The sequence below is a fragment of the Lissotriton helveticus genome, chromosome 1_1, assembly GCF_964261635.1.
Source record: "Lissotriton helveticus chromosome 1_1, aLisHel1.1, whole genome shotgun sequence".
Lineage (NCBI taxonomy): Eukaryota > Metazoa > Chordata > Amphibia > Caudata > Salamandridae > Lissotriton > Lissotriton helveticus.
Window position 1 is genome coordinate 2059256769 of NC_136057.1, and position 12747 is coordinate 2059269515.

The 12747-nt window shown below is 44.3% G+C and overlaps 1 protein-coding gene across 1 annotated transcript in view; it reads right to left on the bottom strand.

The window, feature by feature from the left end:
• Positions 1-1004: 1004 nt before the first annotated feature.
• GIPC2 (GIPC PDZ domain containing family member 2) overlaps positions 1005-12747 on the bottom strand; it is a 503084-nt gene continuing 491341 nt past the window's right edge. Inside the window, exon 6 of the mRNA XM_078644977.1 lies at positions 1005-2591. Within this exon, the coding sequence (XP_078501103.1) occupies positions 2443-2591 (149 nt within the window). The 3' untranslated portion in view covers positions 1005-2442. The remainder of the gene's footprint in view (positions 2592-12747) is intronic.

Below are 12747 nucleotides of genomic sequence, written 5' to 3' on the forward strand. Positions count from 1 at the left end.
AACTGTAGACTCTGCCAGGAAGAAGGACTGCTGTGCTGCCACTCTGCTGGATGCTTCTGCAAAGAACCGATGCCCTGCTGTGCTGACCTGCTACCCTCTCTCCTGGGTGATAAGGACTGGACCTGAATCTCTAAACCCAGGATCTCAGAGTGACTCCAAGGGCTAGTTGTCTGGCTTCCTGATTAGAACCACCAATATGCTTGTTGGCACTATTTTTACATAAATCTTTAAATTTGCATACCTTGGTTCTACTTAATGGATTTTTGTTGCTTTGGTCTTGAATTATTTATTACAAGTTACATAATTTTCTAAATTGGTAGGGAAATTTTTTGTGTTGTGTTTTTACTTTATTACTGTTTGAAGTGCTGTTTAAATACTTTTCAGTATTCACTAAGGTAAACTTAGACCAAAAGTCTAACTCTACTACTTTTCATTATTCACAAAAGGAAACTTAGACCAAAAGTCAAACTTTACTACTTTACGGAATTCACAAAGGTAAACTTAATGTTAGCAATTCAAAATTATGGGCCATATTATTGCCGCTTTTATCGGCAGGTAACTGCTGCTAAAGCAGTGATAATGGGCTTGATAACATGCCCTTGTGAATTCCCATAGAAGCCCAGGTTAACACCAGAACCTGGGCTTCTATGGGAATTCACAAGGGCATATTATCAAGTCCATTATCGCTGCTTTAGCAGGAGTTTCCTGCAGATAAGAGAGGCGATAATGTATCGCCCTTTCTTGACAATATGGCCCTATGTCCTATGAAGGGTACTGGATATTTATCAAGCAGCATGTCAAGGTTTATCTATAAAGTATCATTCTTTTTGTCAAAATTCGACTTCTTTAACATGGTTCTATGTCTTGAATGTATAACTGGTGATTACTCATGAAACCGGAATGCATTTGTTTTAACAAAAAAATAAATTAGCTTTCTCTTCTTCGGGTAACCTGTAAATGTTAATTATACACACATACTAAAAAAAATAGGATAACACATGAAAGAATAGAAAAATACATTTTAATTATTTTTACTTCGTTTTGTTGTTTATACATTCTTATTCAAGTAGTATATTTTGCATTATACAATATAGAATTACAGCTGTAATGTACTTTTGCATTTGATTCTATTCAAAATAACGTAAATAACAAATGTATTGGTGGTAGTAAATAACTATTGTAATGGAGTCATTGATATAGAAAGTGTTTGACTAGTTGAATAGATAGAAAGGAATATAAGGAACATTGTGAACGTTTTGCAAAAATATCAATTAAATACACACAAGTTGAAAAAGGACATTGCTCAAAGATACTAAAATGAAGGTATTCACATTTTTAAACATAAACATTGTTCATACAGCTGTTATTAAATATGCTATACAGTTTACTTGTGAAAAAGTGTGGGATAATGTGATTGAGAAAAACATAAAAATACTCCTGATGCTTACAAAGTACAGCGGGGACTTACAGGTGGCTCTTTCAATTTCTGGTACTCGTTCTCTTTCTCTTTGTCTCGGTCATAGCTAGATCCTTACTGCTCAGTAAGGTATGTGAGGTGGCCAAAGTACCCATTCTCATAGTTTTCCAAAATTTCTATCATAATTGATGTAATTTAAACCAAAATGGTCTACCGAGAATTCAAGCAAAAAAACATGGGCACTGTTTCGTGTAGTATTGGCCAGTTCCTGAAATGGGCAAAAGAAAATGATGATGCAACAGTACGACAGTACTTGCTCAGTACTCCTGTCACCTAGTGGCTGAAGATGGCGGGTCCATTTACCATAGGGTGACTATATGGAAAACTTGGATTAATAGGCTCAGGCGTCAAAGAACAGGACTCTTTTTTATGCATGTTTACGAAGTATCCTCCTCTACATCAGTAAGATGAACTGTGGCTATTTTGTAAGCCTATTTTTTGACGACATCCCAATTACAATGCCATTAGCAAATTCAGGCCCAAACAAGTAGATCTACATGCTGGCAACAGAAACCACAAATAGAAAATAGTACTGCTCCTGTAGCCTGATCACAGGGGGAAACGATTTTACGTGTAAAAAAATGCTAGCAGAGTATTTTTACCAAAGAACAAAATAAATACAACGTGTGCAGAAATTACTTTTCCTTTTATAGCACTATTATGAACTGAAAACTGAACACAGATTGTATACACATGTTGCATGGAAAAACATCCGAGGAATATAATTTTAGTAATAAAATCATTAAAAGGATATATGTTTTCTGATGATGGAAACCCAGGCAAAAACACTAACATTTGATGATTGAGCAAGAATGCACCACATTACAAAAATCACATTTTAATGGGCAATTTCTTAACATGTGTACTACACCATAAATCATGTTGCCGGACACAATAAGGATTCCTTATTTTTTAAACAACTAGAACTTTACAGTGTCACGCATTAATTCAAAGTAGGAGAGTTCTCATCTTCCTTGCTTGGCATCACCTATTGCTCCCCAGACATCAAAAACAAACTCGTCTGGGAATGCAAAGTCTCCAAGGGCTTCATCAAGGGCCACTGCAAACTCATCTGGGTTCTTCTTGTCCCTCCCGGCTTCTACCATTGTTGCAGCTGAAACAATCAAACAACAAAAAACAGTGAACAAGAAAGAACATATTCGATTTTCTAACATCCTTAAATTACATAAAAAGCAGCGTGTAAAAAAATTGCCCTGGATTTCATTTAATCCAGCATGCATTACCTCAGTCCCTCTTTTAAGTGCACTCATTGAATTAAATTTACAGATTTAATAGCCCGATGAGTGTCTTCTTCAGACTTTTAGAAATCCATAACAGTGTGTGTTACAGCAGCACGTCTCGCCTTGCTCTTTAACCACTCCCTTGCGTCGAGTTAAAATACAGAATCCTTAAAACTGTATTAATGGTACAACTACAGAAGATAAATCTTTAAAAACTGCCAATCCTTCTCTTACGTTCAACTGCCATCCAGTATCACAGACGCAGCGTTTGGCGGCTTCAGGACCCAGGAGCCGCAAGGGAGCCCACGAGACCAGCGGACCCTCCCCCTTGATACCGGGGGCATTATCTTTGACCTCGCGCCTCCCGCTTTGCGGGAGATGCAGCGTTTGGCGGCGGCATGACCCAGGAGCCGCAAGGGAGCCCACGAGACCAGCGGACCCTCCCCCTTGATACCGGGGGCATTATCTTTGACTTCGCGCCTCCCGCTTTGCGGGAGACGCAGCGTTTGGCGGCGGCAGGACCCAGTAGCCGCAATGGAGCCCACGAGACCAGCGGACCCTCCCCCTTGATACCGGGGGCATTATCTTTGACCTCGCGCCTCCCGCTTCTCGGAAGACGCAGCGTTTAGCGGCGGCAAGACCCAGGAGCCGCAAGGGAGCCCACAAGACCAGCGGACCCTCCCCATTGATACCGGGGGTGATTTAAGCAAGCTACACTTCTGGCCCCGCGGGACGCGCGCGGGCGTGTGCCGGGCTAAGCCTAGGCAAAAGGTGGGCCGTCCGGGGCCTCAGGAGGCTGGGCCTGGCCACCCCCATTTCATCTGCTGTTCGCTGCTGCAGGACATTAAGGGCCCGATGTAGGTAAATCTTTTTTTCCACTTCTTAAATACCGATTCATACATATTTAAGAAGTGGTAAAAAAGAGGAGGGCAGATGTAGGTAATTTTATTTTCATAATTAGCGAATCGGAAGGAATCGGTATTTACCGATTCGGTAAATACCGAATCGGTAATGCCCATTGATTCCTTTGGGCATTTAAGCCCATAGGAATCAATGGGCATTACCGAATCGGTATTTACCAAATCGGTAAATACTGAATTTTGCAAGGGTGCAGGGGGTGTCACTTTGACACCCTCTGGCACCCCAATTACAGGCATGTGTGCCATGTGGCACACATACATGCCCTTAGGCAGCATGCACACATGGATTCGGTATTTTACCACCCAATTGGATTGGGTGGTAAAAAACGACTCCTAAAGGCCTGTGGCACTGTTTGCAGTGCCACCTACATGTGAGATTTACCGAATCGGTAAAATTACCGATTCGGTATTTTACAGAATCGGTAAATTTACCAATTCGGTAAATTTACCAATTCTGTAAAAAAGGTCCCCTACATCTCAATGACCCATTTACCGGTCGGTAACGGCCGAATTCGGCCGTTACCGACCGGTAATGGCCACCTACATCGGGCCCTAAATGTACTGTTCATTCCAATCTTTCTAACATTCAACATTGGAAGAAGAGCTGGAATCCCTCCCTGACTGATTACCCGACAACCCTTTTGCAACCCAAGGGGCTGTTTGCTGTTGTTCATTTGAGTTGTCAAATCCCCATTCCCAAAACTCTTCATCTATTACCCATATTATTAGCCAAGAGTTATGGGAAAACAAAAGGTTATGGAGGGCGGGTGTGCCCCCACCAGTAAAAAGGGGAAAAAAGCTGAAAAAACGCCCCATGCGGCTATGAACTGTGTCCTAACTCAAATTGAAGACATAGTTGCTGAGTGCGAACAGACTCTAGCCAGTACCAGTACTGACGCCCAAATGTCACCTGGTGTGGTACCCAAGCTGAAACAAAAATGTATCCCTACCATGTTCACCTGCCAGAACCCTCGCAAGAAGAGCCCTAGTGCTTTGCTAAAAGCTGGTCCAGACCCTGATCTCATTGCCCAAACACTATCAGAGTTAGATCCCAGTGAAGGGCCGGATCAGGACCTGGTTACACTTCCATTGCTTCAGTGTTCTAATAGGTTTGCCCCTCTCGACTCAGATTGTGCAGGCATAGTGGAAAATCCCAGAGTACCAGCGAGGGGCAAATGTGTTAGAGCAATGGGGGGTGAACCCAGTGGTAACCTATGTATGCCCACCAAGTTGGATCTGCTTGACAGGATACAATACCTGGAAAAGCTAGTGGCAACCTTAGTGGAGAGGGTGGAGGGTCTGATAAAAGGAAGAACGATAAGGGGCCCAGACTCCCCTGCACCTCACCCTCGGGGGAAACCACTAACTGTGAACATGGTTGGTAGTCTCCCACAGAGAATAGCGCCACCAAAAGTCCCTACTCCTAAGACTAATGATATGAAGGATGGCGGGTAGACAAGTGGACCACCAAACACTACTAGGTCCTATGCTGATTCCCTGAGTCACAATTCGCTACCAGGCCCTTCATCGGGGCAAGCTCCTTCTGTGAGGCCTAAACAAACAGTGGCTCAATATACTCCAGATGCAAATAGGTCCTCATCATTCATAAGTGCTCGAGGGTTCCTACCACCCCGCCCTGTGGCAAGGCCAATTGTGTATATGACCCATGTTCCCAAATTAACTATGGCGGGGGCTAAGAAAGTAAGGAATCGATACATAACAAATCTATTCATTGGCTGAGGCACACAAGGGGGTGTAGATCTCTTATAAGAGAAGACATGACGAGAGTAAGGAGGATAACTAGGGCTGACTCTACAACAGATTGCGTGGAGATAGAATTCTCAGATTCCACCATAGCAGAGAACCTTTTAACCCTTGACTACAGAACATCACCTCCCGACCACTCTTCTATTCAGATCAGACGGTTTCCCCTCTGGACACCGGCTTATGTACCAGGGGATTCAGGGCTGAGTCGAATTGACTGAATAGCAAGCACTCACACTCCCCGCTCGGTCCATGATATGTATAAACCAGGTGGTAACGATCCGAGCCAAGCCCCCCCCGGAACAAGCAGTTGCTGCTTCTTCGATTAGCGGAGATTTGGCGCCGAATAAGGCCAACCGACTAGGGAGAAGTCCAGCTAATGATGAGAACTCCAGACTGAGATCAGCGGGGGTTATCCAGTTTATATCCTGGAATATAGCAGGCTTAAAAAAAACTAGCCGATCAGGATTGGAATGATTTCATAGACAACTATGATATTATTATATTCCAGGAGACATGGAGTCTGGTCCCTCTCTATAAGCTGGGGTTCACTACATACCATATCCCCGCAACTACCTCAGGCAGGGGGCGGCCATCAGGGGGACTTATTATCTGGTTGAACATCGAGCTGAACTTGTGAATAGCAAAACGCGATACCCCATCCCAGGACATTCTCCACATTTCAATTGCAGGGAATGAGGCTAATGCCAAATTGGAAATTTATAACATCTATGCTAGAGGTTCTTCGGGTGCCCAAGCTAGTCCTACCATATCATCACTAGAGATGGAATTGTCATCCATCAATACCAACGCAGGTATCATCGTCGCTGGTGACTTTAATTGCACCTTCGAACCCTTATGCAACGAGGATATTTTGGGTATTGGGAATGAGGACTCCAAGTGGACCATACCCCAACTTAGCCTGGCCCCTATTAAGAGATGGACCCAGAGAGCTGTGCAAATTAATGCCCTAACACTGGAGAATAATTTGCGAGCGGCAAATGGCAGAACCCGATTGGATTCTATGGGCGCATTCACCTATAATAGATCTAGGTCCCCATCACGCATCGACTACATTCTATTAGACGTAGGGTCGTGGGCTGACCTTATTGACATGGAGGTGGTCCCTAGGTGCGATAGCGATCACAATCCGCTATGTATGCGGGTGAAGCGTGCATGGGGTTCTACATCTATCGAGCCACCTGGCCCCCTGAGGCAGCTGACAAGGGGATTCTACCGTCCAACTGCAACCGTCGCCTGAGATAGAGTAAGGTCGCCAAGCAGGAACCTACCCTGGAAAGCATTAGGGAGGCCATAAATCACAGTATCTTGGAACTCGCTGACATATCTAGTCACCCCCTAGGGGCCATGCAGGAGTCAAAGCTTACGAAAGTTTACAAGGAGACCATGGCGAAGGTAGGCGAGTTCTTTCTGGTCAAAGAAAACGGTGGCCGTAAGGCCCCTCGTCCAAAGGCTGCTAACCCTTGGTATTCCGAGCCCTGTAGGACCAGGAGGCGGGAACTGTCAAAGGCTCTAAGAGAAAAAGATCGACCCAATATAGTCTTAGCGAGGAAAACCTACTAACGGACGGTGGATATAGCCAAACGTCTGTGGGAGGAAACGCACTGGCAAGATTTGAAATCTGCTGCCCAATTGAAAGACTCCACTAGATTCTGGGAGCTAATTAGCATTGGAACCAGAAAAGGAGTAGACCATACAGCAAACCATATAGTGGGGCGCCAATGGAACGAGCACTTTTATGGCCTGTATTCCAGTGGGGTAGAGAACACACCCACTGAGATGGCGCTAGGACATACCCCCCTGAGCCCCACACTCATGGGATCTGTTTGGATTAAGAGAGGTACTTTCGGCAATCACAACAATTGCCCCGGGCAAAGCCGCAGGCCCTGATGGTCTCCCGGGGGACCTAATGCTGCACGACAAAAATCTTTGGGCACAATTTATTCTTCAGATCCTCAATCTTATCTTATGTGGACACCCAGTGCCCGACTCATGGAAGGGTGCTGAGGTAGTGGCCATTTACAAGAAAGGGGAGCGGGAGGACCCTGCCAACTATAGACCGATCAGCTTGATCGATGTAGCCCAGAAAGTGGTTGGTAGGGTCCTTCTGACAAGACTGAGGTCCTGGATTGATGAAGAGGGCATTTTGTCACAATTCCAGGCTGGATTTAGACATGGGATTGGCACGTTGGACCAGGTCTTCAGATTTCTTGCTCTCTACTGGAAGTCTGTTACAATAAAAAAGGGAGCCTTTATTTGGCATTCATTGATTTAAGAACGGCCTTTGACCTTGTCCCTCGTGACAAGCTATGGCAGACAATGTTCGATCTTGGCACCCCGCCCCAATCCTGGACCTGATTAAAATGCTCCACGAGGGGAATTACGCTAGAGTGAGGTGGGGTAATGAGAGTCAACTGACTAAGAGGATAGCGGTCAAGAGAGGGGTCCGCCAGGACTGTGTTATGGCCCTGACCCTGTTCTCCCTATTTGTTAATGGAGTGGTGGACCATCTGAGGGAGGACGGGCCGACGCCCCAACCCTGGCAGGGGAAGAAATCCCCACACTGCTCTTTGCGGATGATACGCTCTTGATTTCAAAAAGTCCAATGGGGCTACAAAAACTACTTGACCGCTTCACCCAGTTTTGTGATGCTAGAGGCTTGATTATTAATACAACCAAAACTAAACTAATGGCCCTGGCACCATCAACATTTTTTAAAAATAACATCAGATTAAATGATACCCACCTAGAACTTGTCGAGGCCTTTGACTACCTAGGAGTGAGGCTAAACAGTCAGATGACCTGGTCCTCGCACCTTGCCAGAATGCTCCACAATCATAAGAGAGTGTCTGGGGCTATTTCCAAACACCAGCGCCTCTCTTACAGTTGTCCTGTGGCCCCCCCATTAAGGTCTACGAGGGTAAGGCCCTGCCCTCATCATTATAAGGAGCAGAACTGTGGGGTTTCGAGAAGGTCACAGACCTAGTAATATCAGAGAACAAGTTCTTTAGAGACTTGCTCTCGCTTCCTTTATCAACCTCACTGGTTCCGCTCCGCTATGACCTGGGGAGACATCCAATAAACGAGGTGGCAAGACTGCGCCCTTTATTGTTTTGGTCACGCCTTAGAAGGTCCCCAGAGTTATGCCACTATGCCACTGCACTGTCCGAACTAATAGAACTTGATGTGGGCCACAGGATAGTTTGGCTATCCAAATCGAAACAGCTAGTGGGGGATATAGGTCTGGGGACGCCTGGGCAAGTCAGAACCCGCCACCCAAAGTAGTTGTAAAACAGGCCTATTGGGAGTGGGTGGCCGCGGCCGCTGGAAGAAGCCAGAACCGCGGTACACTGACACAAATCTACTTGAGCGTTAAGCCTGTGCCTAAATTAGAACCTCTCCTAGATCTTATCGAGTCCCCGAGAGATAGGGCCCTGTACCTGAAGTTTAGATTTGGCACCCTCAAATTAAACGACTTCAGAGCAGGCTGGCAACACCTGAGGGGGAGCGACATGGAGTGCCCGGGCTGTGCCTCCCCTACGGAATCGGTTGCCCACTTCCTCTTTGCCTGCCCAGCTTATGGCCAGGCGAGGAGGAAATGGCTGAAACCCGTCTGTTCCAACCTAGGTTGTAGAGACTACAGGGTGGCGCAGCGCAGCGCATTCTGTCATCGGAGACCTTGATTCCCAGCCTAATTTGTGGGGTGGCCAAATATTTGGGCTGTGCCTGGCTGAGGAGGAAGAAACTTTCTAGGGTGAGCCAAGCATAGGATGTGGAACTGCCGACTATCACACTGTAATGATGTACACCTCATTTTTTTATGATAAACCTTTTTTAACTGCTTATCCAATACATGACTAAATTGTCTGTTATTGTATGCACTATGTATTATAAACCATGTATGGACTTTGCTATATATTGCGCCTTTTTAAATACTATGGGCCCGATGTAGGTGACCATTTACCGGTAAATGGGTTATTGGGATGTAGGGGGCCTATTTTACCGATTTGGTAAATTTACCGAATCAGTAAAATACCGAATCGGTATTTTTACCCATTCGGTAACCTCCAGATGTAGGTGGGACTCTTCTGAATCCCATAGGCCTTTCAGATTCGGTATTTTACCACCCAATCCAATTGGGTGATAAAATACCGAATCCAGGTGTGCATGCACATGTGTGCATGCACACCTATGCCATGTGACAGACAGACATGCCCTTAGGGCATGTCTGTGTGCCACATGGCACACATGCCTGTATTCGGGGTGCTAGAGGGTGTCAAAGTGACACCCCCTGCACCCTTGCTGCAATCAGTATTTACTGAATCGATTCGTTAATGCCCATTGATTCCTATGGGCTTCAATGCCCATAGGAATCAATGGGCATTACCGAATCGGTATTTACAGAATCGGTAAATACCAAATCTCAACGATTCGGTATTTACCGATTCTGAAATACCTACATCTCCCCCCCTCCATTTTACCACTTCTTAAATACCGAATCAGTATGATTTGGTATTTAAAAAGTGGTAAAATTAAATGACCTACATCGGGCCCCATGTTTTTTAACTTAGAGAAGTTCTTCCCCTCTATCCCTTTTTACAATGTTTTTATACTTTTATGATATTGTATATCGAATAAAGTTATATACATACACACACACAGACACATACGTATCACACCTTTCTTCCTTTGCAAAAACCCGCAAGTGTCCTGCATTCAATTGGCTGCCCAGGTACTTTTCCTGCCACAAAACCAGACATTCCCTTGGAATCTGGATTTTGTTAATTCCACTCAAGAGAGGCAGCACTAAAGAGGTGCAGTCTCCTTCACCTATGCCAACTCAATCACTCGTTCTCTATTTTTATCCTACTTGACCACAGTCTTCATCGGTCATCAGACAACCATACCAAAAGCTCTCACCTTCCTATGCATTACTTGTATGGTTGTTATTTTATCTTCACAATGAGTTTTTCTCTGTCTCTTGCTGTTCATCCCTTGCTCTGTCATTCCCACACCACTGGCATCCCATAAAGGCACAAAACGTGGAGCTCTCCTCGTTTCTGTATAGAGCACATCTCCCTTTACCTTTAAACAAAGACCTCTGCGTGGGTCACAGCCACCCAGAACTGGATGTCCACTCCCTACCGCCCATATGCAACTTATCAACTTATCAAATACCGGAACGATCCACTATTCAGCTTTCTCTAAACCAACAACCCTATGCCTACCTGTTGTATTCCACAAGATATCCTATCACCTTACAATTGGTTAGATTACTAGACATTAAATTGACCTCTTTCAGTGGTTAGAGTTTTCAGTTACCACCATTGGCTTAGATGCCAAAAACCAGCTGCATAATGTATGCAAAATGTGCACACACTCTTCAGGTCACTGCGCAGTACAGTATACTAAAGTTAGTATTCAATGCTATGGTCCAGACATCCTCTCTTTCCCATGCCACATCCCGCCTTGTTCTCTATGCTCAGCCAGGCTAGTCCTCCTGATAGCTGCCCACATATCTTGTGCAACTCAAGGTTCAAATATTGCGTACTACAACGATCTCCTCTCTCCAATAAGTTTGCAAAAACGTTTACACAGTGTATATTACACACTGCATATGGAATACCCTCCACAGTCTCATCAGAGCTACCTCGCTCTTAGTGGAGTTTAGACAAGCACTCAGAGGTAAGATTCAAGCGCCTCAATAGCTTGTGATTCGCCGTCGAAGCCACAAATACCGCGATCACCAATAGGAACCGCAATGCCAGTACTGCATCTTCAGCACAAGATAACATACTTACTGCAGCATCCTTGTTTGTGTCCCGCGACACACCAAACAATTGACTTCCACTGTATCTACATATACCCATCACCTCTGAAGAGGTGCCACCTTTTTCACTATGCACAACATTTCTAGTTGATGTGAGTCATAATGCGTTCTATAAACAACCGGCAAATAAGCAGTGCTGTAGCTCCAAATACAACCCACTGCCATTGTGGTGGTAGACTCATGAAGACATAAGTCTCCTTCATTTGAAATACTTTAATGCCCACATTTATTAAAGGTTGGCTCTGATGCCACACAATTTCCCCCACATGCATCAATCTAGGATTTTGCATTTCTTAAATAGCGAAAATTAAGGAATCGCTATTTAGGAAATGCAAAATCCTATGCATCAAGAAATCCTAAAAGTTTTTAGGATTTCTTAATTTTCGGAAATTGCGATTCCCTAATTGTGAATCGCAATTAAGGAATGGCATTACATTGATTCCTATGGGCCTAGAGGCCCATAGGAATCAATGCCGTTTTGCATTTTTTTTTTTTTGCACTCGCAATTTGTTGATGCATTGCAAGGGTGCAGAGGGGGGTCCAAAGGACCCCCCCTGCACCCCTGAAATGTATTTTCAAGTGCATGTTTCACACACACATGTCCTAAGGACATGTGTGTCTGTAACATGCAAGTTTAAAAAATGCATTTTTTTGCTTTTTTAAAATTTTTCGCAAATTAACACGAGGGTCAACCTCGTGTTAATTTGCTCTTCCAATTTCAAAATTCGCTATTTTTTACAAATTGATGCATTGCATTTAAGGAATCGCACAAATGCGATTCCTTAATTGCATTTGCATTTTTAAGAAATGCAAAAAATAGCGAATTGTTTCATGCATCCCAAAAACGTATTTAGGAAGTGCAAACGGCCGAATTTACCTATTCGCACCGTTTGCACTTCCTAAATAGGTTGATGCATGTGGGGGAAAGTCTCTAATGGGTATTAACTTTACAGCGCAATAGTTATTTTGCACTGGAAATGTGTCATTCTCTCAGCGCAATTAGCATTTTGTAATGCTTTGTATCACTTTCTGCAAAGTGGGCATTAGCAGTGTGTAACTTGGGAAGATCAGTGGAAACACATGTAGTTTTTGATGCAAAGTCAAAATACTAAGATAGGCAGACCGGGTTTTATAGCAAAAAAAAAGTATTCCTCCTCGAAATAGGCGTTGAAAAAAGTAAATGGTTTTATTTATCCAAACAACTCACACATTGCATGCATGCTGCGGGTACACCACATATCCAATGTTGTAAGATGCTTCAAAGTTTGTCTACACATAGGAATTTGTACTGGAAGGGATACAAATTGTTTGTTAGACAGCAGACACTCACCTCTGTACCTTCATGCACGGCAATTTGTAATGCAAGGCAGCATTTTTAGTGCTCCAGTGCAGGGGATGGAAGCAGCAGAATACCATTTTGAATAAATATGGCGTTGAGCTGTTTTCTCACCCTTGTGCAAAACAGCTCAGCAACTTTGATCGCTTCACTCTGTT